This window comes from Rhizophagus irregularis, chromosome 27 (genome assembly GCF_026210795.1).
Source record: "Rhizophagus irregularis chromosome 27, complete sequence".
Taxonomy (NCBI): domain Eukaryota; kingdom Fungi; phylum Glomeromycota; class Glomeromycetes; order Glomerales; family Glomeraceae; genus Rhizophagus; species Rhizophagus irregularis.
Window position 1 is genome coordinate 619,395 of NC_089455.1, and position 27,871 is coordinate 647,265.

Below are 27,871 nucleotides of genomic sequence, written 5' to 3' on the forward strand. Positions count from 1 at the left end.
TACAACACGGGATAAATAATTAGTTACCCGGGTCATGCCCGGGTTAGGATATAAACGGATATTACCCATTTTTACCCGTTATGACATTATCTTTTCTTAGGTTTTAGCTGAATCGGAATTAAAACTGGTCAGACTTGTTTAATGCCAGCCAGAATTAGTTTTCCGGTTGCTGATTTAGCGTGGCTTTTAAAATATGATTTGTCTTTTAACGATTGAGAAACGAAATTTACTTACCCTCTTTGATTTGTGAACGAGAAGTTGGAATTGTGTTTTACTTTCAAAGCTGTATATCACATGACTGGAATTTCCAAGTTCCGAATGACAGGGGTAGGGCTTGGACATTGGCTATTATTTACATAATACTTACTATATTTGAATAGGACAGTTCTGTCATAATTAAATCAACAATGTCGGGGACCGATCCATTTTTGTTTGTACTTTGTAGTGGTATTGTTATATAAATACTCAAACTTCGCCTATTTCCTTTTCTTATAATTAAAATGGACGAACTTCAACGTTTAAATTCTAACGAACCAACTAAATACAATTCGACAAACAGAAATGATATTGATTATGATAACAATTCTTTATCAACGTGGGAAATGATTAAGCTAACAGCATGTATGGCCGGCCTTCAATTTACTTGTGAGTACTTGAATAAACTTTTTAAACAAGCGAGGGTCGTGTTTAGTTTAAAGTTTAAGTAGTCTATCTTTTTTTCTATATATATTTTTTCTATGTTCCGTTTTTCCTTCCTGTAAATTTAATACCATTAAAGTTTAAATAAATTATTATTTTAGGGACAGTCGAATTGGCGTGAGTACTTTATAATTTTGAATAAAAATTTTTTTTTTCTTTACGAAATTTTCGTTGTAAATAATTTTCGTTGTAAAATAATTTTCAATTTAAAAATTATAAATCAATTTATTAAATAATTCAATCGATCAAATTCTTCGATCGTAATCAATGCAAAATATTTCAATTCGGGCAAAAAATATTCGCGTTGTATACCAGTTACGGTTCACCATATCTACGGTCTTTAGGCCTTACTACAGAGCTAATAGCTTTAGTATGGCTTGCAGGACCTTTATCGGGTTTATTGATACAACCTCTTGTCGGAGCAATCAGTGATAAAAGTACTTATAAATTAGGTAGAAGACGTCCTTTTATTATAGTTGGAGGATTTTTAGTCTGTCTCTCGATGGCAGGTATCGCGTATTCAAGGGAATGGGCTAAAGTATATCTTGGAATGATTAACTCGAAGAATGGGGATGATCGGGATGAGGTAAATTATTAATGGAGATTTTGGAAAAAATGATAATAATTGTTTATATTATTATACTTAATTCAAATAATATTTATTTTAGGCCAACAAGATTGCAGTGTATATTGCAGTATTAGCATTTTATTGCTTAGACTTTTCCATAAATGCGGTTCAAGCGTCATGTCGTGCATTGATACTTGACATTCCTCCTCTTTATCAACAAGAAACAGGAAATGCGTGGGCAGGAAGAATGTTGCACATAGGAAATGTCATCGGTTATTTTACAGGCTTTCTGGACTTAACTGCGTTATTTCCAATGTTAGGGGATACTCAGTTGAAGGTACTCTGTATTGTTGCCTGTGTAATATTTATATTATCATTACTTATAACATCTTTAAGTGTGAAAGAGAAAGTATTTGAAGCAATTGATGATGACAAGTTATGTATTTGAGGAATTTCATTTTAAAATAATTATAATACATATATTAAATTAATTTTAGCAATTAATCTTTAAAAAAATTTTTAATCTTATCTAGACCGTGGTGGCATACCATCGTATATATTTATAAAGCTTTTAGATACCTTCCGGTACCTATTCAAAGAATTTGCAATGTTCAGTTTTTCGCTTGGATGGGATGGTTTCCGTTTTTGTTTTTTAGGTAAGATTATTTCTAAAATTTATTTTTACCTTTTTTTTTGCATGAATAGTTAATTTGGTCCATTTCATAGTACAACTTGGGTGGCAGAAATTTATGCACAAACACACCCAACAGAAGATCCAAATGATGAAGATTTCATTTATAAAGCCACAAGAGCTGGCTCGTTCGGTTTATTATTATTTTCATTTGTATCAGTAGCAGCTGGTGTTATTATACCACTTTTTACTCCATCAACTTATCCGAGTCGTAATCCATTTACCGTTTATAACATATATATCGCATCACATATTATTTTCTTCATTATAATGATGACTACATTTTTTGTACGTACCGAATACCATGCAATATCAGTTATTGCTAGTGTTGGTGTTCCATGGGCAATCGCTATGTGGATTCCTTTTGCGCTCGTAGGAGAATTTGTTCAAAAGGAAAATGTTGAAGCTATTGTTGAAAACACACATGTTAGACCTATCGAGAATCCCGATATCGAGCATGTATCATCAATAGCTTCGTCGTCATCATCATCTCCTTTGGTTACTCCAGATGAGCAAAATGAAGAAGAGGAGGAGTTCGATGCAGGAATGATGCTTGGAGTTCATAATATGTATATTGTATTCCCTCAATTTGTCATTTCATTAATAAGTTCTGGAATATTTAAACTTTTTAATGCAAATAGTGAAGATGTTGAAATTGGAAATAACGATGCAGTAGGATGGGTACTGAGATTTGGGGGATTTATGGCATTAATAGCAGCTATTTTATCATGTTATCTTATAGATTTGCATGTTTATAAACAAGCATAATGATTTTTAAATATTTAAATTTTGTATGTATAGAAATAAAGAATATAACAACTTTAATTAAATAATCTAAATAATCATCTTTATTTTCTTTATTTTAATTTTTGAATAAAATATTGAAATGTGACATTTAATTTTTTACACCATCTCATCTCTTTTTATATAATACTAATAATAAAGTTAAATCCCATTTTTTCCAATATAAAAATGTTACATATATATTTAAATATTTATAGTTATATATTACAGTCAAAAAAAGCCTATTTTGAAAATAATAAAATGCAATGATCATATTTATATATCTAGCTGAGTGAAATATTTAATACAAATCAAACAAAACCGGTATACACACAAAATGTAAATTATTATATCTGTATCATTTTTTTTTATAAGCTTTTAACATCTAATATGACAATACATGATAAGATATAACATATAAAAGTTGTACTACACCAGATGACTTCAAATATTTGATAATTTTTTCCTTGAAATATCAACTTAATATAATACATTCAACTGTCAAAATTTTTCTATTAATTCCACATATAAACCAGAATAAAAATTTGCAATCAACATATTCTAAACATAAAATTTTTTTTTCTGTTAATTGATGTGGTATAAGAATCATAAAAAAATCTAACAGGATAATTTCAAATAAATACAAATAATAAAAACTATTTGTCTGTCAAAGGATATCATCTTAAACTCTTAAGGTTCTTTCACAATTTCTACTGTTTCAATAGTTGTAACTTCAACAGTATCAGGGCCCGTAAGTTTAGCTTGTGAAAAAGGTTCTTGAGATAATTCGGGAGATTTTTTAATCTCGTCGCTAGTAATAGTTTCGGTAACATCGGTTTCGCTAGGTTGCTTTTCACTTGTTTCCTCGGAAATTTCTTGAGCCTCTGAAGTAGTTTCTTCAGTAATTTCCTCATGAGCTTCGGAGGGTTCATCATGATTTTCATGATTTTCGTGAGATTCCTCAACACTCTCGACATGAGATTTATCTTCCGACTCGGCCACTGAAGCTTCACCGTTAGATTCATGAGATCCATGAGATCCATGAGATTCAGCAGCTGAAACCTCACTACGAGTTTCAGCATGGTGATGTTCATCCTCAACTTCATTGTTAGGTTTAACCTCAGATTCTTCTATATGAGGTTCTTCTGTATGAGATTCTTCTGTATGAGATTCTTCTGTATGAGATTCTTCTGTATGAGATTCTTTTGAATGAGATTCTACTTCATGTTCTATAGCCTTTTCATTCTCATCCTTCTTTAAATCTGTTTTCTTTTTTGTTTCTGGTTTTGAAGCTTTCTTAGTGGGGTCATTTTTCTTAGGATCCTCTTTAGCATCTTTAGCAGAACTTTTGGCATCCTTGGAAGCACCTGATTTTCCAGAAGATTTGGCAGCTGGTTTTTTATCAGTTGAACCCGAAGTTTTAGTATTGCTGGTGGGTTTTGTGGCAGTTTTGCCAACAATGGGTTTGGTGGTAGTGGTTTTGGTGGGAACGGGTTTGGTGGGAACGGTTTTAGTGGGAACAGTTTTAGTGGGAACGGTTTTGGTGGGAACGGTTTTAGTGGGAACGGTTTTGGTGGGAACGGTTTTGGCGGCAGTCGCACGTGATGATGAGGCCTCTGGTTTTGCTTTATCAGTAGAGGAAGGTTTACCATGTGTTGTAGCTGTTGTGGATGTGGTTTTTGATTTAGGTACGTTTTTCTTTGTTGCTGATGTAGTTGAGGTAGTTGTAGTGCTACTAGTGGTCTTTTCAGCAGGTTTGATTGATTTCTTTTGGGTACTCGCGATTTTGGAAGGTTGAGTAGTTTTATTGCTTGCCAGAGGTTTCTTTGTTGATCCAGAACCAGTTTTTTTAACTTTTTTGGGTTCCTCTTGAGCAACATTTTTAGCATCATGTTCTTTGTTTTCGTCAGAATTGCTTTCTTTTGCAGGTTCAGTTTGTTCTACCGTCTCACTAGTTGTTTCGGGGACTTCACTAACACTTATGGTGACATTATCTTGTTCCTTTTCAGCAACATTGTTATCAGGCTCATCTGGCTTTACCTCAATTTCTTTTTCCGAGTTTTCCGAGGTAACGGTATTTGAGGAATCGGCTATGTCCTTTTGTTCGACTGTTTCTTCTGTTGTATTTCCGTAACTATATGTTATTGTTCCACTTGAATTGGAAGAAGGTGCCTTAAGCTGAGCTTGTTCCGCATTTGCCTCAATTCCAGAATTAATTGGTAGTCTTCCGACTGGGCTACGAGAACGAGACAGGGGTTGTATTTGTCCAGGGTTTTCGTCTGGATTAGCTTCGAATTTTTTAATATTATCTTTGACCGAACCAAGGTTAGAGTGGTCTGGAATAACCATCTATTATTAAGGTAATAGGAATGAATGTTAATAATTTTGTTATAATAAACTGTAAACTATAAAAAAAAACGCGTACCTCGTTAAGTGTGTATGAACTGTGTATTTGAAATTAAGTAAAAAATAAATGGACAAAGAATATAAAACCAAATGCAAAGTCTTTGTTTAAAAGGAAAAAAAAACTAAGGCACTTTCTGCCACAAATATTATATTATCTAATCTTAATTATGAGATATAGTTGTACTACGTAATTAGCACAGTCAATGGCTAAATTACAATATGCAACTTGTATATAAAAAGTCTATCAGTCTTCTGCGATCATATGCAAATATGCAGATTCAAATCTTGAAATTAATCTATTTATAGGGAGTTTATAAGCGGGGTTGTAAAGCGAACTCGTGTTTTTAAGAAATAATTCATAGGGTTCAAACATAAAACTATCGATTAAAAGTACCTAATAGAGGCGATTCTTGTTCCTAGAAATATTTGAAAAATTTGAAATATTTTAGACTTTATTCAGGATCTGTTGTTAAAGGGCGTTCCTTGCGATTAATGTTTGGTGAACAGTTCTAAGTGAACGATCGCAAACATGGGTCTAATGGCCATATTATATGCTTGTATGAATTTTATTAGGGAAGTTCTGCAAATAGTTCTTTACTTTCTTATTCCAAGGCCTGCAGTTGGTGACGGTCAAAATCGTCAAAGAAATTCACAATTAGCTACACAGTTCATCCAAAAATTTGTGGAAAAATATGGCAATGTACATCCAGAATTTTTTCGCGGAACTCTTTCAGAGGTAATAATTAATGGTTATATCCATTCGTTGGTTTAAGAGAGTTGAATCAATATATAAATAATATAAATGTAATTTTTCGATTTCCAATTAGGCAATGGAAAGAGCAAAAAATGAGCTCAGATTTGTTATGGTAATACTTCAATCAGACGAGCACGACGATACAGATAAATTCAACCGGTAAAAATATTTTAGAAGTTATTTCTTATATTTACTTCGATCTATTTGTTATATATTAAATTAATCAATCGAAAATCTCCAGGGATACGTTAACATCTGAATTATTAATAACGTTTCTCCGCGAGAACAATATAATAACATGGGCAGGAGACGTAAAGGACCCAGAATCGTTTCAAGGTTTGACCTATTTTTAATTAAATATATATATTAGAATTATTTTCTAACATAGTGTTTTATTAGCAAGTATTACATTACAGGCAACTACATATCCGTTTATTGCTATAATTGTTGCCCAAATACCTCATGGAAGTACCGGATCTAGTCCGAGAATGATTGCTGTGGACCGGTTTGAAGGTAAATAAATCAATGATGCATTTGGTATTGTAATATTACTAATCCAACTGTTTACTTGAAAAATGCTTAGGATTTTCAACTCCAGAGAATATGATTGCCAGACTTACTATATCAATTAATCGTTATGGATCGGAACTTCAGAGGATTAGAAGTGAGCGTGCAGGACATGAAGCTGCAAGACAAATTCGTGCACAACAAGATGATGCATATTTAGCTTCATTAAAAGCGGACCAGGAAAAAGAAAGAAAAGCACATGAATTAGCCGAAGCAAAAAGGCTGGCAGAGGAACGTGCAAGAAAAGAGGAAGAAGCCCGTCAATTACTTGCATTAAACAGAGAGAATTGGAGGCGATGGGCTATAACACAATTACCCGATGAGCCACATCCAAACGAAACTGAAGTGGCTAAATTGAGCTTTAAATTAGCTAACGGAGAAAGAGTAGTGAGAAAATTTAGGGCAACTGATACTGTTGAGGTGATTATTCCTAATGGGATTATTTAAAATGAGTTACTATATATTTAATTATTCTTTTTATCTTATATAGACGGCTTACATTTTTGTTGATACGTATCACTTAAAAAACGAGGCTTCATCTTCGACAGTTTCTGAACCACCGTCAAATTATAAGCACACATTTGACTTTTTATTAGTATCACCGTATCCACGCATTGTTCATCATGTGGATAAATTTAAAGAAATAAAAAGTGAGCGAGGGCTTTGGCCAAGTGCAAATCTTATTGTAGAAGGATTAACTTCAGATGATGATGATGAAGAATAAGATAATTTAAAATCACTTAATACAGGAACCAGATATTTTTTTTTTTTAAAAGAAAAAAAGAAAAAAATATATATATATATATTATTATGTAGATTTTTTTTCTGTAATAAATCAAAAAAATTTCAATGATTATCAATTTTTTTTTAAGTTATTGTGCATTCAATAATTTGAAACTGTTGCACAAAAATTGGGTCTGTTATCATGTCTAATAAGCTAAGGCTAATAATGGAAAGTTTTTGGCCTTTTACAAAACAATCATGTGATCTGTGAAACAGATACTGCGCATATTTTCATCACATGATGAATTGTTTCTTATATATGTGCATGATATTGCATTTATTTAAGTTTCCTTATAAATTCTCATTTAAGTCCGAATTCTCTCTCGATTTTCATTTTTTTTTTCTCACAAACGATTTCTTTTCCCTTCCCCACTTAAAAAAAGAATAATTTTTAGTATATAATTCGATTTAATATTTTTTCCTTGACGTTTATAAAATATTCTAGAAATGAGCTCAAAATTTTGTTCTGAAGAACAGCTCTTAACAATAAAAAAAATTAATAGAGATCAATCAAGAATAATTGATAGTAAACAGGCAATTATTGAGGATCAAGCAAGATTAATTAATACCCAACAGCAATTAATTGACATGATGTACGAAAATATTAAAACGCTGAAAGGTGAAATTAATAAATTACAAAGTGAAGTAGAAGATGATGAAAGCAGTAGTCAATATCAGCGTCGAAATCATTATCATAATCATTATCATAATCAACGTCGATATCGTCAAAATACTAGTCATGGTTCTGAACATTCTATCGAAAATGTATCATCGAATGATCTTGAACATGGTAATTTGATTTTTTGTTACATTTACCGAAAAAAAAAATCGTCAATTTTAAATGAAATTGTTTTTTTCTTTTTTTTACAGAAGATAGATATGAAAATAACGGAGATAGTGAGCATAATGGATATAGAGTACTTCTCCGAAATATTAAAAATTCAATTTCTCTCAAAATGGTGAAAAATCAACTTGAAAGAGCTTATGGTCCAATATATGACATTGAACCAGATCAACAAAACGTAGCGTAATCAAATAAAATAATTTTTTTTCCTACAAAACTCTCTTATTAATCACATTCTTTCCATTTTATAGAAAAGTCTTGCGTATGCTTATTTTGAGAATCTACAACATTCTTCCAAAGCTCTTGAAGATGGACGTATTAAAGTTGATGCCGTCAATGTAATTATATCGAGCAAATAAGTTTCTTGGAAATTTCGCATTTCATTTATGTGCCTTGATCTTTTTTTTTTTGATCTATTTTTTGTGTATTCGTTAATCATTAAAAAGAAAGATTATGTAATTACATTTTAATATCCCATAATATTCTTTGTTAATATATCTGATATGCAATTTTTAAAATTTGTAAATGATGAAAATTTGTAAATGATGAATAAATATTATTAATAATTTCTTAAGGTCATCATGTCGTGATACAAATGTGATATTAAGAAATATATCACAGGTGATCTCTGATTTCCAAATCAAGAAACAATAACTGCTTTAAACTCACCTTCACGTGATATGCTATTTTGTGCATCAATAAAAAAAATTTCGGACTTTTCGGTTTATTTTCTTTATTGTTCATGAAAAAACTTTCCGGAACAATACGTTCAATCACGAAAAGCTTGAGAAACGAAGTTTCTATATCAGAAAGTTTGACGGAATTTCTGATAATGATGTTCGGACGTTTATTCTCAAATTGCATTGGGTTGTATTCAACATTTTACATATTATTAAAAATGATGAATATATGCAACAATATCTCCTATTACTAAACTAAAAGTATATCATTTAAATTTAATTATCAAAAAAAAAAGTTAGTAAAATGTTTCTATGAAGTAACTTTTTTTTTAAAAAAAAACACTCACCTTCTGAAGTTGAAATAAAGCTAAAAAACTAAAATCCAGTGTGGTATCCAAAAGGCAAGGAATGCAACGGTAATAACAGGAACAGATGAAACTATACATTGGTGGCTGATTTGCTTCGTATTGTTGGTTGAATACTTTTCCTTCGGCGATTAGGTGAGTAGTTATGTAGAATCTTTTTGTTTATGATGCGTTCTAAAGTTTGCATTCCTAAACTCAGAAATCACCAAGAATGCAGACTGTTCATTGGAGAATATCCTTATTTGACAGCAGACCCTGAATTTTCGATTAATATGATAGACACGTCCATGATTTCTGTAGAGGTAGGTATGTTTTATTTTCTGACAGGACCATATTTATTTATTAACTTAGCAGTTCTCTACAGGATAAACACCTGCAAACCATTGGTCTTTCGAAAGGTTATGGGGAATGGCAAATTGTTGCTGAGATACTCGCCTGTAGTGACGAAAATATGCGTCAAGCTCGTGTGGCTAGGGACCAGACCATTTATGTTGTTCGCATCATCTCAATATACGTTACGTTTTACAAGGCTGTGATCTCTGCATCATATTTGATAGAACTTGGTGAGGGTCTGCCACAAGAACAATCAGTTGTAATTTTAAGATGGCCAGGGGAAAACATTCTAGAGGCTGGCCTGAAACCCTGAATATTGCAGAACCAGAAAGAAGTCGTGAAGTGCTGGAAATATTAATCAGAATTCGTCAACATCTTATAGCGAGTGGAAATTAAGTATATTAATATAATATTAATTTAGCTGAGCTTGAAACACCGTGTAGCATGATTTATTCAGTGTGTATTCTTAAAATTTTTCATTTGGATAAAAATGAGATTCGCAGATGCTGTTGGATCAGTTTTTTTTAATGTACAAAAATGATATTTTATTACAATTAACATCTGAAATCAAATTTAATACTTATATTTGGACACCACTAATTAGAAAGGCATTTTTTTCAGAAAAGCCGATATGAAATTAAGGTGTGGAGAGCAAACTTCCAATTCTTATGAAAAGTTAAAAGAGCTTTTAAATATTGGTGGTCGAAGTACCCTTAGATTAGATAGGAAAGGTCTTCTAAAGTCATTGGGAACAGAATTACTTGTACAGGAAGATGGAGTATTAAGTACACGTGGTAAAAGAAAAGGAGATTTAAATAAAGAGCGTCCTTATCCTAGACCCCGGTTCAGGGTCCAGGCTTCTTATCCTAGACCCACCTTAAATATGATTGTTTTAATCAGCAGAAAATATACCATATACACGCGTAACATTTAGAAAAATTTTCATAAAATTTTTTTTATAATATACGGCTATTTGGCTAATAAGCGCGTAACATTTATAGAAAAATTTTCATAAATTTTTTTTTATAATATACGCTAATACGCGTATAACATTTATCAGAAAACTTTCAAGATTTTTAAATTAATTTTTTTTTATTGTAAGAATTTTTTTATGACAAAAAAATGATATAAAATAAACTAAACCAATAATCAGAAATATTTATCAAATATTTGACAACCGGGTAAAGAATTATTTATTATATTTCATTTATTCTCTACTTACAAAATAACCTTATTTTAAAAAAAAATACCATGAAAATACTTTTTTCCCGAATTTTCATTGAAGGTAAATATGATATTCAAACAATTTTATTTTTCAACACACCAACCAAAGCCAATTAATTTTAACTAAAATGCTAAAATTATACCATGAATATCTACAAAAATACACACATGTTAGTAAAATCACAAACTTTAGTTGAAAGAAGTTTCAAACAATACATAATAATTTAATCCAAACCTCAAAAAAACCATAATAAACTTACCTATTTCAAGTGTTAAAGTGTAAAGAACACTTTGTATTTATTAGATTTAATATTTTTGATAAAAAGGTTTTTTTTTATTATTCTAATATAAAAAGAAGAAAAATAATTTGTGCAAAAAAAAATATAAAAGAAAAAAGACTAAATGAAAAAGTAGTCAGTAGTGTAAGAAAAAGAAAGAGAGTAAGCATTTATTTTGTATGAAAGAAAAATAGTGGTAAATAGCTAATAATGATTAGCTGAATATAAGGTTTAAGTTAAAAGTCTAGATCTCCCAGGTCTAAGTTAAATTTTTTTTAAATAAATTAGAGTATTGTTTAAAAATAATTTAACAACACTTACTGTAGTGCTGCCTAAAATTCATTTAATGATAAAATTCAAAAATCAAATTCAAAACTTTATTTTAATGAAAAAATTAGTAAATCTAAAACTTTTCTAAATTATAATTAGTTTTGGAAAAGTATAAAAACAGTTTAGACAATTAAGTTTATTATAAAAAATAGTTTTAGAATTCAGATTAAATTTTGAATAAACTAAAATTTTGAAAAAATAGTTTTGACAAGCATCCTTAATCTACTGATATCAACAAAAAAATAAAAGATTACATTACATAGATTGAATTGTATAGTCTTCAATCAAATGGACTTTGTCTTACAGTAGTATCTATTTCCAAATATTTATTTGAAAACATTATCATTACTATAGATCTATAGAATGAAGAAATTCCTAAAAGGTTAAAATTATAGAAACATATTCGCCAATTTGCAGAATTTGCCAATTATCAATTATGTGGCGTAGTATCGATTAAAATTGATCAAATCCTGTTTCTACATAAGAAAAAATGTTAAAAATAATATAAAAAAAAACTTTTAAGACCTCTTCCAAAATTTCTACCTCTTTAACCTGAAACTAATAGAAGGGGTTTCTAGAAAAAAAGGAAAAAAAATATTATAAAGTTAGTTTATTAAAAAAAAAAGAAAAACTTTACAAAAATCCAGAATATTTAATGATTTAACGAAAAAAATTAACTGAAAAATAATTAATAATAAAATATCAAATAGATTATAATTAAACGACTAATTAATACATAATTTAATTTCACTAAATCATCATTATTAATATTTAGAGTTATTTCTTTATTGAAAGATTTTTTTGAATAATTTTGCTTTCTAAATAAATTTTTTTTATAAACTATAAAAAATAAAAATAAAAAACCAGTTCCAAGTTGTGTCTAATGTAAAATAATTACAAATATACTTGCAAAAATTCTCAACTTACTTGATATAAAAACTGGTTGAAAAGTTGATGGAGAGTTGATTGGGAGTTTAATAGGGAGTTTACAAAAGAAAAAAATTTTTTTAACACAACTTTTTATTGAAATAATTTCTTAATATCTGTCATATAATCATATAGTACAAGTGTGATCATTTTGCAAAACTTAATTATTAATTCATTAAATATTAAATAAATTTAATTTAATTTGAATTTTGTTAATTCAGATCAGCAGATATGGATTTTCTTAAATTGATAAAAGCCATATCTGCCGATCTGTGGAATTAACAAAATGCATCTAAATTAAGGAATTTGACAATAATTTAATAAAAATTAGGTAAATTAAGTTTTGCAAAAATGATCACACTTTGTGCTACATGATCATATGACAGATATTAAGAAATTACTTCAACGAAAAGTAGCGTTAAAAAAATTTTTTTCTTTCATAAACTCCCTATTAAACTCTCCATCAACTCTCCCATCAACTTTTCAAACAGTTTTTACATCAAGTAAGTTGAGAATTTTTGCAAGTATATTTGTAATTATTTTATATTAAATATAATTTGAAGCTGTTTTTTTATTTTTTTTTTTATAGTTATAGAAAAATTTATTTAGAAAGCAAAATTATTCAAAAAAAATCTTTTCAATAAATAAATACCTCTAAATATTAATAACGATATTTTAGCGAATTTAGATTATATATTGATTAGTTGTTTAATTAAAATCTATTTGATATTTATTATTAATTATTTTTCAGTTAATTTTTTTTCATTAAATCATTAAATATTCTGAATTTTATAAAGTTTTTCTTTTGTTTTTTTTAATAAATTAACTTTATAATATTTTTTTCCTTTTTTTTCTAGAAACTCCTTCTACTGGCTTTAGGTTAAAGAGGTAAATATTTTGGAAGAGGTCTTAAAAGTTTTTTTATATATTTTTTGACATTTTTTCTTATGTAGGAACAGGTTTTGATCAATTTTAATTGGTACTGCGCCACATAACTGATGATCAGCAAATTCCGCAAATCGGCAGATATGCTATTAAAGTAATTCTACTGTAAAAAATACATATTAGAAAAAATACTCAGTGATTTTATAAAATACTAAATAATAAAGTTATAGCAATTTTAAAAATGGATTACAATTTTCTTTCAAAAAAATATCTGCATAAACTAAATATTATATAAAAGTAATTTAGTTAAAATTGCATATACTTGTGTATGAATCATATATCAAAAAAAATAAAGTTGTTAATCAATAATCAGGATATTATATAAATTTTTAAATTTTAACTGAATAATAAAAATTTTATTAGCAACTTTTACTAACAGGCCATTAAAAATATTTATATGGGCTGATTTGTCTACCTTTAATTAAAATATTAATTTTATTACATTTTTATTATACAAAATACTATATAATATACAGTAAATTGGAAATGAGTATTAAAAAATTTTTATTTAATGTTATTATACTATAATTTGGTAAATATTTCTTTTAAATTAATATAATTCTTAGCACTTACTATATATGTTAAAAATTTGTATTTCAATTTTAAAACGTAAATATCCCCAGATCCAGTGATCCAATTGGCAAGCTCTTTTTTTGTTCATATAGACCAGATCAAAGGCTTTCCAAAAAGCCTAAATTTATAAAAAATGGATTAATGGATCCCAAGATATTTGCATTTAAGCATGTTAAAAAGTATCTCCAGATCTAATGATTCAATCGGCAAGCTCTTTTTTCGCCTATAAAGCCCAGAATAAGGGCTTTCCAACGAGCCTAAAATTATAGAAAACAGATCAGTGAATCTTGATATATTTGCGTTTAAAGATGGTAATACAAACTCTGACATAAAATAATTATTTTTATTGTTTGAAAATATTTATTATGATACCATCTTTTATATGATATTTTTATTATACTTTTATAAACATTTATAGCTACTAAGGCTATATAAATTTTTATTTTACTTTATATTTTATTAAAATATACTTACTTTTTAATAATATATGTTAAAAATTCCATATATCACTGGTCGAAATCAAAACTTTTGACCATCAAGAGTTTTTGGCATAATTTTTGCCGATTGGTCATGTGATTCATCACATTTTTTGACCAATAGCAAAAATCGGTAAAATCAATTACAAATTAACTAATACTGATTGTTAAACGAAAACTCATTCAGTCTTTTAGTGAAAATCAACTTATACCGATTGTTATACGAAAAATTGCTCTTTTAAGATCATTCAGTAAAATTATACTGATTGGTCACATAAATCAACACAATTTTGCCAAATTTGCCAAACGGTAAAAATCAATAACTAATTGGCAATAATTCGGCAAATCAGTTGGTAAATGACTAAAAAAATCAGATGATCCAGATCGACATTTTACGGGTCTTTTTAAAATAAACTTTTTTAAACTTTTTAAACTTTTCGCCTCTCTCTTTCATCCGTAAATGTATACATTGAATTCAGTAACTTTTTATTAAATCAAAAAAGTTTCGAAACTTTCTTTAAAAAAATGTTTTTTACATTAAAAAACGTTTCTTTTTTATACTTTTAGTGAAGAAAATCAGTTCCAGCGTGGATACCAATATTACAGATAAGTTTCGAACCATTTTCGAAACTTCTTTAAAAAAAAAATGTTTTTAACGTTTTTTTTTATACTTAATTGTAGGGCTATCGGTTCCAGTGTGAATACTGAACCCCAAAGATAAGTTTCGAAAAATTTCGAAACTATAATAAAAAACGTTAAAAATTAATGTTTTTTTTTATTTTTTTGTAGATACCGAAATCCCAAAGGTAAGTTTCAAAAAAAAATTTCGAAACTTTTTTTAATAAAACGTTTTTAATAAAGGGTAAATTTATATCTAGCACCCCTGTATAATGCTTAAATCTAACCCCCAGGATGCGATTTACATAATTCTCACGTGAAGTAAAAAAATTGCTGAACACTCTCGAACTCTGGAGTAGGCTATTTTTTTTTAAAAAAATAAATTTATTCTTTTAAGACAGTTCATATTTTATGAAAATTTAACGATTTTTATTGGTTTATAAGTAATAACCACGTTACATTTGTAAAAAAATGTGCCTACACGTACGGCTGCACTATTCTAATTTGAAAAAAAAATGCCAAATATATCACATAACGTAAAATCGTTCCCCTTGCCCCCTAGGCTTGTTATTTATTACTCACATTTTTATGAAAAGCGGCATTATGTCCTATTCCATTGCAAACACGACATTTATAAGAGCCTCTAGTTTTGGGCTTTCCTCGAGCATTCTGTTCCTTTTCCACACTACTCAAATACCTTTGATTGGGCGGCTGACCTTTGGTAATAACCCTGTTCAGATTTTTCACATTTTGGAGGTTTGTATCTATCATAATTTCTCCATCTTTTTCAGTTTCATCTAACTCTATCTGACCACTACTCTCTATTCTAGAATTAGTATCAGTATAGTTTCTTTGAATTTATTGGAGATTATCAGATACTTCATCAATAGTGGATCTTTCATCAATTATTATTGGAAGTCTTTCAGGCGTATTTCGATTGGATTTTCTTCTAATATAATCTTGAAGAATAAGAGTTATTTCATCATCTTCTTGCTCAACTGCAAATAAAGTGGCTGTTCGTGCTAATCCCTATACACGACCATATAAATTTCTTTTATGAGCGGCCTTTTTAAGAACAGGAACAGTTATTGGGATCGTGACAGGCTTTCGTACAGGTAATGTATTATTGTTCATAGTTTCATCATCATGAATACCTTCTTTATTGTTAAATATTACTTTTTCTTGCAGGTTTGTCTCATCTTGGTAAATATCCCTATACTATCTCTGAGGTATCATGCTGATGTGAAATGCTGCAGTTTTGGAATTCATTATAACACGAAAATAGTGATGACATATTATTCCCTTTGAGATAGACTTGAGACAAGAACACAGGTAGGATATTGCATTGACAATAATAACGAAATGTACATGACTTTTTCTTTCACTTCGTATATCTACAACTTTCCATATTTCTAACACTTCTTCTTATCCTATTTCTTCGATCATAGCTTGAAGTGTAATAAAACGTGCGTCATGTTGATCTTCAATAAAACCATCTGACAATCTATGGGGATTTTCCTTTAATAATAGCAAGGTATTATTTAATACTAAAGTATATTGCAACTCAGTTATTTAGTAATAACATACCTGCTCACAATTTAATTCTTCGTTATTGAGCTCAATCATATTTGCAGTAACAAATAAACATTGAGATATTTCTGTCTTAATCGTATTATTAATAGGTTCAGTAACTTATTTATCAAGAATTTTTGTTACTATAGGAAACAAATCTTGTCCAGCTACAGAAGAAGTATTTGTTGTAGTGGCTTGCTTGTATTTGTAAAACTGATTCCATCGCTCTTCATCTTTTAGCCTTGAATCAAGTCGATCAGCAATCTCACATAAGTTACTGTTAGCTTTTAATTGTTGCTTTATAATCCAATTATAACCTTCAACTCTTGCAGTACTTTCAATACCAGCCGTGAAAATTTTATGAAGGTATGCTCGAGCCCAGGATCTAGAATTTTGATCTAATGTACGTAAAAGATGGTCTTTTGCCATTGGATAATCAATAAGTAATTGGTTCCATCTTTGCTTAAATAGTGGTTCACATAAACTATTGCGGCATTGATAGAACTGTTTGATGAAATCGTCCCATTTCTCACCTAATTTTGCTTTCAAATTTTTAGGTAAATTTTGTGCAATATGAAAAATACAGTGAGCCAGATATGTTTCAGGAAAAACGATTGGAATTGCTGCATCAAGGGCTGGATCAGCATCAGTAAACATCACAATTGGAGCTGTTTCAGTTGCTTTTTTGATGCATTCAAGTATCCACACGTGTGTATTAAGAGTTTCATCACTTACTAATACTTGACAAACTAGACGAGATTTACATTTATTATCAATTATTATGAAAACTCCCAACGGCATTTGATACTGATTTGTTCGTGCTGTATTATCGTTGATAACTACATCGTGATATCTAAGCCATAGATCCACCTGATCTGGAGACATCTAAAGAAGACACGTTAATCTATTATCTTTATCTAATTCAAAATCAACAACCCAGCGTAAGTCTTCAGCCTTCTTTTGCATTAATGTTGTAAGTAATGCAGATGCATCATTATTAATTTTATCAGCAATTTTGTATTTATGAATTACGTTAGCCAGATCTTGATCTTGAAAATGCAGATCTGGAAACCGGGCTTTTAAGAGATTCCTTTGTGCTGTAAGTGTTAAACTTCCATATTTTGTCATCAACAATATTTCGTTAAGTGCTTCATTAGTAAATGCTCGATATTTTGGTGAAAATTCTTGAGTTTTAGGTACAAGTTCATGATTATGCTGATTAACAAATGTTGTAACTCCTATTTGCGTTGCTTGTTCAGGAAAGGTGAGATTTATATGCCACAGACAATTTGATTTTTTTGTTTTAGTATTCCGTTGTATTCCTTTTGATGCTGCTTTTACTGATTTTTTGGACTTGTATTTTCCACTGAATTCACAAACTAAAGTTCTTTTGTGAACTTATCCTTTACTATTTTATTCCATTCTATATTTAACAATTGCAAATCCATTTCTAGCACCATAATCATCAAAGTAGCTATCAACTTCATCCCATGTATCAAATTTGATATCTTTAGGAATATCTTCAGCCTCAACTGTAAGTATCAGATATTTACTATTAGTTAATATGTATAAAGATAGTAATGATACATACGTATTTTAAGATGTAGATAATACTTGTTAAATTGTCATTATTTTCCTTATCTATGTTAATATATTCATTTACATTAATATATTCAACACCTTCCATTTCTTGTACAATATTATCAATATTAATGGCAACTGGATACATATCCATTAGACTTAGAATATCTATTATAAAGGAAGATACAAAAAATTCTTTCTGAATAATAGTTTTGGTTTGAGTTTTTTTTAGTTGGTATTAAAATGAGAGAGAGAAATGAAAAATAGTTGTTTGTTTATTTTTATTAAACGATGACTTTGCTAGAGATACGGGTTTGTTTATGCCATATTTTTTTGATTTACATTAGGAAATGCGATATATCTTAAGTTTTGCTTTGCATAAAAATTTTTCATAAATGTATAAGGGGTTTAATGTTTTGGTTTACATTAGGAAATGCGATATATCTTAGATTTCGCATTGCATAAAAATTTTCATAAAAGTATAAAGGGTTTTATTAGAACACTTCAAAAAGTTTATTTAAAATTTTTTTTGGAAATGCGATGCATCTTAAATCTCACTTTGCATAAAAATTTGTGTCATATGTAATCATATATTGTCAACCAATCAAATTACACTTTATATCATGCTAGATTTAATTGGATCGCCTCCCGCTAGATATACATTTATCCTTTAATAAAACATTTTTTTTATGTTTGTATGGAAAATTGGCTCCTATTTGGATACCGAATTCCAAAGGTAAGTTTCGAAACAAAGTTTTGAAACTTTAAAACGTTTTTTAATATTAAAAACATTTTTTTTTACTTTTGTATAGGAATTTGGCTCCATCGTAGATGCCGATATTCCAGTTAAGTTTCATTTTCGAAACTTCTTTGAAAAAAACGTTTTTTAACGTTTTTTTTAATATTATTGTAGGGATACTGTAAAGTTTTGAATTTTTGAAACTTTTTGACAAAAATTAATAAAAAACGTTTAATTTAACATTTTTTTATTATTTTTATTAATTTTTTTGCAGGGAAATCGGCTCCAATTTAGATACCAGAATCCCGCAGGTAAAGTTTCAAATTTTCAAAACTTTACGAAACTTAATAAAAAAACGTTTAAAGTAACGTTTTTTTTATTATTTTTTATTATATTTTTTTGTAGAAAATTGGCTCCGATTTAGATACCAATCCTACAAGTAAAGTTTCAAAGTTTTTTTTCAAAACTTAATAAAAAACGGTTATTTTAAACGTTTTTTTATTTTTTTTTGTAGGAAATCAGCTCCGACATGGACGCCAAAATCTCCTCAGTCAGGTTTCGGGATGAGTTCAACATGGCATTTCGAAGGTAGAACTTCAAAATATTTCATTAATTTATCTAACAAACGTTACTAACGTTCGTTTGTATTTAGAAAATTTTTTTTTCTTTTTTTATTTGAACGAAACGTTTGCTAACATTTTCATTCTTTTTTTTTGTAGATTTAAGACGTCCTCAAAGTATAATAGGGGTTTAGGGCATGGAATGGTTGATGGTAAGTTTTGAAGTTGGTTTAATTTCGAAACTTTAAAAAAAACGATTTACTAATCGTTTCTTTCTTCTTTTTATAGGCTTTCACTTCGGGCTGATGGATCGGGTAAGTTTCGAACTATTTTGAAACTTTTCAAAATTTTTTTTTTTATAAAAGAATCGGTTTGCTAACCGTTTCTTCTTTTTTTTTGTAGATTTCTCCCTTCGACTTTTTATTGGATGGGTAAGTTTTTCGAAACTTCATTTTTTATTATTATTAAAGAAACAAACTAACCGTTTCTTTTTTTTTGTAGGTTTCCATTAACGAATTGGGATAAGTTTCAAGTATAAAAACTTTAACTTTTTTTATCGAAGAAACATTAAACTAATTGTTTCTTCTTTTTTTTTTGTAGGCTTTCCCACCCTTCGACATTGATGGGCGGGTAAGTTTTAAATTTTTTCAAAACTTTATTTTTTTTATTGAAAAAACGTTAAACTAATTGTTTCTTCTTTTTTTTTGTAGATTTTCTTCTTCGGACTTTATTGGATGGGCGGGTAAGTTTCGAATTTTTCGAAACTTTATTTTTAATTATTATTAAAGAAATGAACTAACCGTTTCTTTACTTTTTTTTTGTAGATTTCCCCTTCGGATTTTATTAGATCAGGTAAGTTTCTTTTGAAACTTTAACTTTTTTTATTTAAAAAATAGGTTACTAACCATTTCCTCCTTTTTTTTGTAGGTTTTCTACGGATTTTTATCAGGTTAGGTGAGGATGATGGGTGGATGATGGATGGTGAATGGTGTATATAGATGATAGATAGCTATATATTAATTTAATATGTAATTTTTAATAAAATGAATTAATAAAATTTAATTAATAAATTATTATAAAATTAAAATCAGTAATCAGTTAAATGTACAAAAATCGGTAATAAATTATTAGGTTTATTAACAATCGTCAATTTGATTTTACCGATTTGTTGCCAATTTTTACTGATCGATTTGTTGACAAATGGCAGGCGTTACGGTGCAAATCGTCTATATAATTAGTTGCCGATTTTTTTGGTACTGATCGGTAGGTCGGACTGAATTTTGTCCAACGTTCGGCAATTTAAAATTTTGACTATTCTGACCAGTGTATGAGAAATGGGTTTTTTCACAGCTCTTTTACATTTAATAATTTAAGTTTCGCAAATGTAAATTTTTGTTCAACTTATTATTTAGTCAAGTGATCATCAATCAGATGATTTTTTGGTATTACTAAACAATTTTGAGTAACAAAAATTGTGAAAATCAATCAATAACTCTTTTTAATGCAAAGTAGACAAATCAGCCCATATATAGGGTTGATCACCCTATTTCAGTAGTTGGTTACTGAGATCCTCATTAAGCCTGAGTATGGTGAAGTTGCAGGTTCGATTCCCATGATCACGGAAATAAAAAGAATTTTACTGCAGACACTACCACCAATGGCGTGAAGATACAGGAATTAGGTGGTTGGACTGCACGTACCATGGTGAATTAGTGTGTACAATTAGGCCGCACATTTCAACAAAGGGTTATGGTATCCTTCTAACGTTCCCTATGAGATTATTGGAATGTTTGAAGTCCTGTCTGTGAAGTCACTGCTTGCATACCTTGAAGGTAATTTCCTGTTCAGGTGGATACTCAAATGATACTGCTTGGGGTTCAATGTGGCTAGATGGTTATTATAGATGGTAAAATCCTGGGTGCAATGACTTTGTGGTAGTTTACCTTCTAATAGGTTTAGGCCAACTAGGATATACAGATGTACTAAGTGAGGTATGAGGTTCAATTCCCACTAGACGGGTACCAGGTGGCAGCTTGAATGGTAGGGGACATACTGGGAATAATTCCAAACAAGCGATCGTACTATTTCTATTTCACTGCTCTGTCCTCAATGGTCACTGCTATACCATTGGGGTAATTCATAACTGTACTTTGGGCTAAGGAATTGTGGAGCTGTAGTGACCTTAAGTAAGTCTTAATTCAGTTCTGAAGTGTGAATGTTGGTACAGAAGGGTTTCTAGATGATTGCCATTACATCTGACACCAAAAGTCCTCTATTACTAAGACATGGCAGGGTGGCATATAAATTCAAGCTTGTCTTACCTCTAGAATGGATAAAAGATAAGTAGGGGATTATAGCTAGCCAGTTAGTATTCTGTTGATGGATAGGGACTATTCGAGATCAAACTAAAATGGCAGTTGTAGTGATATTTGGTCAGGTTGCACATACAAGTTGGTTGGTATACGTTAGTCAACTAATTGTACTTATGGACTACCAAGCTATAAATAGGTTCTTAAATGTGAATCTTTATCTTAAGTCAAATACAAAGACAAATCAGCCCATATGTTATGAAAGTTATATTAATCTCTAATATCTTTACTTTGCTATAGTAATTATAAAAATGTAATTTGAATAAGATTTTACAATTTGTAATCTATCTGAATCAACTAGATGATCATAAATTAAATTTAATAATCTAAATTAATTTCAAAATTTTTGATATATGGTAATGCAGTAATTATATGGAATTGCACAATAGTTCATTAGAATTATTTTATCAAAACAATAATTCTAATGAACCATTATATACTTAGCTAAAAATTAAGATATTTGACAAAATGTAAATAGCACAAATGCACAATATTATAATTAGTAAATTAAAATTGCTAAGCAATCATTACCAGTATCATATAATTTTTTATAATATATAATTTGTTATCCTACATCATACCCTCTTTAATTCTATTTTTACTATGTATTTTAGAGATTTAGAATTTTTTTAGTATGAAAAATCCTATTTGTATATCATCTGTATAATAAAAAGTAAAAAATTATAATATTTATAGTAATAAAAGCTATCCATTTTATTTTTATGACTTTATATGAAAAAAAAGGACAAACAATTATTACCAAAAAAATAGACTTATTAATCATATAATGTTATATTATTTTTAAATCATAAATTTACATTAATTACATTATTTAAAGAAATAAAAATCACATGATAATTAAAATGCAATAATATCAAGGGGTGGAGGGGGGGACAACTTGTTTGTTGTGTTACCTTATATTACCATTACGAACTGTCCTCCCCTGAATTTATTGATCACCTTATTCATTGTTATATCTACAAAATATACCGAGTCTACAATTTTTGATACATAACATTTTTAAAAGCCGATGTTCGAAATTAGATTAGTGTAGTTAAAAGCCGTTTACTATTGAAGTTTCATAATCATAAGTGCATTATTGACATTCTAGTTAGCTCAAATAAGTTTATTCAAAGTTTTAATATACTGTTTTTTAAATTTTACAATAAAATTTCTTTATTATAATTGAACAAACATTTACATTTTTCATTATTCTGTTTATTCCATAAAAATATTCCTTTTTTTAAGAGCTTCTTCGATAAACGGTGTTGAATTTTTCAATTTAGAAATAATTATGGGTACTAATTTTTGTTTTCTTTTATATGGTGTGGAATGCCCAAAAGCCCAGATTATCCACAATAATTCTGATACTGAAAACATTTTGGCAAACGAATCTTCAGCTTTTTCAAGTTGCGCCCATACCCGAAGCTGTTCTAAAGCATGAACAGGATTAGTAGGTAGATTTGCCTTTTTCATAAGAGAGGATTTTTTATTTTCTATTGTAGAATGGCTTGAACGCATTGTCTTTAAACTTTCTCTTAAGCTCGCAGTACCTTTTTCTGGAATGTAATGATTAACATCTCTCCAAGTTTTTTGATGACTCCTCATATAGATCGTGATGCATCTTTCATAAATAAACCCAATTTCCTCATTTTCCAATCCAACATCACCTGAAGATTTCAAAATTGTGATAAACATTTGATTCAAACGTAAGTTAGAAAGAAGACTATTTTTTACATAATGAAGGATATTTGGTCCCAACTCATTATGTTTCTTAAATAGGTCAATTACTAGGGATTCTAAATAATACATGAACTGAGTGAATTCAGATCCAGGTATAATATTAGTGGTCTGTGATTTTATTTTTATCACATATTCGACCTTTTCTTCACAGAGAGCTCCAAGTAAAGTATGCATTGCCCAAAATTTTGGATGGGAATTCATTATATAATCTCTTTTAAGTAATTTGAAGAGTACCCAACCAATAATATAAGAAAATTTTTGTGATTCTGCTTGGTTTAAAGTAATAATTTTCCTAGGAGTCATGGTAGAATCTGCACAGTCCTGCACGTTTCTGTTTTCATGAAAATCACCTTTAAATATTTCCTCTATCACTTTACGAACAAGGAAGTATGCAACCAATCTTTGTGTGTCAGAATGATTTTGCGAAATAATCTTTTGAAATTCTAAATACCAAACGCCAGAACATAAATAGTTATTCAGGCTACTTTCCAAATGAGAAACCCATGCAGCCATCCAAAGGCTTCCTTTTCTTTTTGGAATTAATTTTAAAGCAATATTTTTGATATCGCTTTTCCATTTTTCTAACATAGAAATAATTTCATCATTATAGAGACACAAATTGAAAAGCCATTGATGTTCTTCTTGAAGAAATGAGATTTTTTGATTTTGTTGATTAATTTCATTATTGACAGATGAAATTGGAATTTCAATTTTACCCATAAACAAATCATCTAGAAGAAGGCTTTCAAAAATTCGTCACGTAAAGGGAGACATATTGGACAATCGTATAATATGATTTGTCAAGATGGGATGTATATTGTTATCTTTAGATTTTTTTGTTCTATAATCACTATAAAAAAAAAGTTACTAATCATCTATTTAAATATAAAATTTAGTTTATAAAAAATACTCACTAATGAGTAAGACAATCAATTTCCATTCCACCGTGATTCGATTTTCCATAATTAAAGCTTTTGATTTCAGAAGTCATCTTTGCAGTAACCTGAAATTTATTTAATGCATGACCATATCCTTTCAATGTTTGCATGGAAGAGTCACCTCTAAGCTGTCAAATTGTACCAAATAATCCTTCCAACATATTCTGTGATACCCTACGTGGTTCAATAATTGAATTTGGATATAATTTAAAAATTTCTTCTGCCATTCCCAAAAAACCTTGAATGGATAAGAGCAGATCGAACTGACACTGTGGTGAGATCCAGTTTATGTTGTTGGCCTTTTGCTTATCTCTAAATACAAACCAATCAAGAATATTTTTTAAAGTTTGAAACCGAAAATCAGCAAGACCTTCCAAAGGTTTCTTGCTATGAAAAATTTGCCGGTAAAGGTATGAGTAATGTATAAATTCCTAAATAAAAATTAATTATTATTTTGTTTTTAAATTTTAATAAATTTTTATTCTATTTACCCTTGTTCCTGCAGATATTTCCTTTAATCCATCAATTGCTTTCATTGCATTTTCAACATCCTTTGATAAAGTTTGTTCAGCAAGATCAACTCTCATCTTACTCCAAGAAGTGAGCCAAACGTGACGTTTTGTAAGTCTTGTAATTTTTGCCGTTGAATTTTGAATAGTATAATCATAAACACCTTGAATATGACGCTAGCTAACTTCTTTTCCATCTATCATTATTTCTCTAATATTTCGGCCTTTTCCAATATGACTTTTTGAAAGATTATTTCAGAGTTTTTTGAAAACATGTGTAGGATCACTAATGAAAAACCATGACGTACCAGTAATTGGATTAATGGTTTTATAATTCATCCAATATACCTGAGCATCATAAAGAGGTTTAATGTATATATTCTGTGATTCAACTGCCATTTTCCATTCTTCATTAGTAGATAAAATTTTAATAATATAAGTTTGTGTTGCAGAATCAAGATTTGTAATGACAGCCTTATGCCATTTATTGTCTTTTGGACTTTTGAATTCACAGAAATCGTTAATCTCCCAATTCAGTTTGATAGGCATTGGTGGCCTTAATAAGTTGCGATCTATTTCAAATTCACTAGAAGAGGATAGATCCAGTAAACATACTGTAAATTTGCTACGATCAAGGTTAGTTTTTACAATTTTTGCTCGTTCATAATTATTTTTTCCTATATTGACTTCAACAATATCTCCTAAAGACCAGAATGAAGCCCACCAATCAAAACTTTTGATATGATTTCTGTTTTCTCCAGCATCATCACAAATAGATCCACAAGTATGGATACCAATACATTCAAGATTAGCCGCAAGTTGGAAAAGTATATTATTAATTTCATGAGCGGTAAAAGTATTAATTCCATAATATGCTATAGGATATGCAAAATTACAAGTAGCAGAGTGCCAAACGATTTGATGCACCTGGGTTGCCAAGTTTTGATCGTGATCTTCTAAAACAGATAAGTTACTGCTATTATCTGTTTGCAACTCCTTTTCACATTGCATCATAAATGATTGCAGTTCTTCTTTTTCATTTTCAAAATCCAAATATCCAACATAGCAATTATCTCGTTGACTCCAAAGTAAACCTATTAAATGTTAAATTCAAATAAGTTTTTAGAAAGTTATTTTTAAAATATTTTATTAAAAAAATATACCTTTTTGTATTTTAAAAGAATCATGGGAAAAAAATCCAATTCGACCACAATTGCCAATGTTTTCTATTGCCATTTTTTCCAGAATATGACGAGCAGTTTTATTTTGCCATCCTGAATATTGCTGATTTTCGTTTATATAGTTTTTTATTGTAGATATTGAAGGTAATCGCATAATGCCTTTCATTGCTTCGTAAGTAGCATGGCCTGCTCGGCTATATACAGAAATAGTCCATCGTATAAACCTAATGAATTAAATTAAATTGTTAAATATATTTTATTTAATTATTTTCTTTTAATTGCACTATAGTGACTATACACTTACATCGGATGATATCTCACTCCATTAGCTTTTTCACTTTGAATTCTAATTAATTCTTGAAAAATCGGATTAAAGGAAGAAATATCAATTTTATTTTCCATAATCTTGTTAAATACTTTTTTAGCAATCTGGCTCAGCTCTTCCGATACCCTTTCTTCTTCATCTTCCACTTTTCGTTGAAGCTGAGCTTGCAAGTTATATATGATTTGGTCCTTATTTACAATTTTCTTAAGAAAAAAAAAAAAATATTATGCTAAATTAACTTCTCATAACTTTAAATCAATATCATTATTCATAAATAATTACCTTTCTTTGAAGCTGAATTTTTTTTGCTAAAACTTCTTGAGAAGTATAGATAACTTTAACAGGTAAAGTATTTGTTTGATTTCGGTTTTTAATTTTAATAAGTGTATTCTTTAATTTTTGACAATTTTCATATATATTTGTTTCAGTTACTAACAAATAACAGTCTATTCTTCTATAAGTTTCATTATGTTGACTTTGATTCTCTAGAATTGCAAAAGGTTCGTGAATATTATAAGAATTTTTTTTATTTCTCACAAGATGAATATCACAGAGCTTAACTATTTGTTTAAAACCTAAAATATAAACTTTTTTTAACTTATATATATAAATTAATAATAAGAATAACTAAAGATTTTTTACCTTTAGTTTTTTGCCCAATGCAAATTCTTGTCATAGATACATAATGAATTGTTTTATCTATTTCTGAAAGAGTTCTTTCAGTTGCAATTCCTGTCACTATTCCATTTATTTCTTTAACACTTTTTCCCAAAATATACAGTTCGTAAGAAATTAAATTTTTTTGCCATTTAATAATTAGATCCTTTTCTAATTTTTGTTCATTTTCGAAAAATGTAACACCAATTCCATCAATAATTTCTCTTATTCCTACACCAAAAAACTTATGATTTGAATTTGTAAGCATTTTTATCAATGATGTAACTTCAGCAATACTTGTTGGATTATAATTTTTCCAATATGGAATTTGCTCTGTTCTTAATAATGAAGCTAAATTAAAACTAGAAGAATTTGGTTCAAAAAAAATTGTGACAAGTGCTGACCGTTCCCCACTAAATACTCTTTTATTTTTGAGAAACTTGATCCAAGAAGCAAAAGTACTAAATTTTTCATTAGTTTTTTTATCAAAAACGTAAAAAGTTTTGTCTTTTTTATCGTAAACCAAGAGTCCCTCTACATATTGTGTTTTCTTATAAAAAAAATAAACTAATTTGCCATTAAACTCTGGTCGAAGACGGTATAATTCTTGAAGAGCTTCAGGAAATTTGGTTTTTTTTGATATTTGAATATTGGTATAATCATTTAAAACACGTTTCTAAAAAATGAAAATACGTTTTAAAATAAACTTTTCAGTAAAATAGCTTAAAAATTATTTTTCTTACCATAGTTACTGAAAATAAATCGCCGATGGAGAATTTTTTTTTCTAGAAACGTTTAATTGCAAATAAAAAAACCTAGACGTGATAAAAAAGATCTATCGTGAATCATATTT

The 27,871-nt window shown here is 29.0% G+C and overlaps 8 protein-coding genes across 8 annotated transcripts; 5 read left to right on the forward strand and 3 right to left on the reverse strand.

The window, feature by feature from the left end:
- Positions 1-500: 500 nt before the first annotated feature.
- On the forward strand, positions 501-2,863 carry OCT59_018047 (uncharacterized protein; the record flags this gene model as incomplete). The annotated part of the gene is made up of 6 exons (XM_025313645.2): positions 501-645; positions 801-816; positions 1,015-1,285; positions 1,368-1,702; positions 1,801-1,923; positions 1,994-2,863. The coding sequence occupies 6 exons, from the start codon at positions 501-503 to the stop codon at positions 2,724-2,726; spliced, it is 1,623 nt and encodes a 540-aa protein (XP_025186998.1). The 3' UTR covers positions 2,727-2,863.
- OCT59_018048 (uncharacterized protein) lies at positions 2,756-5,288 on the reverse strand. Its single transcript, XM_025313646.2, has 2 exons — positions 5,167-5,288; positions 2,756-5,090 (listed from the first exon to the last, which is right to left on the reverse strand). The coding sequence occupies exon 2, from the start codon at positions 5,088-5,090 to the stop codon at positions 3,432-3,434; it is 1,659 nt and encodes a 552-aa protein (XP_025186999.2). The 5' UTR covers positions 5,167-5,288; the 3' UTR covers positions 2,756-3,431.
- A 125-nt stretch (positions 5,289-5,413) lies between these two features.
- OCT59_018049 (uncharacterized protein) lies at positions 5,414-7,328 on the forward strand. Its single transcript, XM_025313647.2, has 6 exons — positions 5,414-5,883; positions 5,975-6,060; positions 6,143-6,237; positions 6,301-6,414; positions 6,485-6,888; positions 6,959-7,328. Exons 1-6 carry the CDS (start codon positions 5,677-5,679, stop codon positions 7,190-7,192), a joined length of 1,140 nt encoding a protein of 379 aa, XP_025187000.1. The 5' UTR covers positions 5,414-5,676; the 3' UTR covers positions 7,193-7,328.
- A 216-nt stretch (positions 7,329-7,544) lies between these two features.
- On the forward strand, positions 7,545-8,673 carry OCT59_018050 (uncharacterized protein). The gene is made up of 3 exons (XM_025313648.2): positions 7,545-8,041; positions 8,122-8,273; positions 8,347-8,673. The coding sequence occupies exons 1-3, from the start codon at positions 7,699-7,701 to the stop codon at positions 8,452-8,454; spliced, it is 603 nt and encodes a 200-aa protein (XP_025187001.1). The 5' UTR covers positions 7,545-7,698; the 3' UTR covers positions 8,455-8,673.
- Positions 8,674-9,307: 634 nt separating this feature from the next.
- On the forward strand, positions 9,308-9,786 carry OCT59_018051 (uncharacterized protein; the record flags this gene model as incomplete). Its single annotated transcript, XM_066148500.1, has 2 exons — positions 9,308-9,442; positions 9,505-9,786. 2 exons carry the CDS (start codon positions 9,308-9,310, stop codon positions 9,784-9,786), a joined length of 417 nt encoding a protein of 138 aa, XP_066004424.1.
- Positions 9,787-10,104: 318 nt separating this feature from the next.
- Positions 10,105-10,407, forward strand: OCT59_018052 (uncharacterized protein; the record flags this gene model as incomplete). The annotated part of the gene is made up of 1 exon (XM_025324304.1): positions 10,105-10,407. One exon carries the CDS (start codon positions 10,105-10,107, stop codon positions 10,405-10,407), a length of 303 nt encoding a protein of 100 aa, XP_025187002.1.
- A 12,476-nt stretch (positions 10,408-22,883) lies between these two features.
- On the reverse strand, positions 22,884-24,456 carry OCT59_018053 (uncharacterized protein; the record flags this gene model as incomplete). The annotated part of the gene is made up of 2 exons (XM_066148502.1): positions 22,884-24,150; positions 24,323-24,456. The coding sequence occupies 2 exons, from the start codon at positions 24,454-24,456 to the stop codon at positions 22,884-22,886; spliced, it is 1,401 nt and encodes a 466-aa protein (XP_066004425.1).
- Positions 24,457-24,477: 21 nt separating this feature from the next.
- On the reverse strand, positions 24,478-27,764 carry OCT59_018054 (uncharacterized protein; the record flags this gene model as incomplete). Its single annotated transcript, XM_066148503.1, has 8 exons — positions 24,478-24,777; positions 24,838-25,019; positions 25,164-25,949; positions 26,019-26,260; positions 26,341-26,564; positions 26,644-26,936; positions 27,004-27,694; positions 27,762-27,764. The coding sequence occupies 8 exons, from the start codon at positions 27,762-27,764 to the stop codon at positions 24,478-24,480; spliced, it is 2,721 nt and encodes a 906-aa protein (XP_066004426.1).
- Positions 27,765-27,871: the final 107 nt, after the last annotated feature.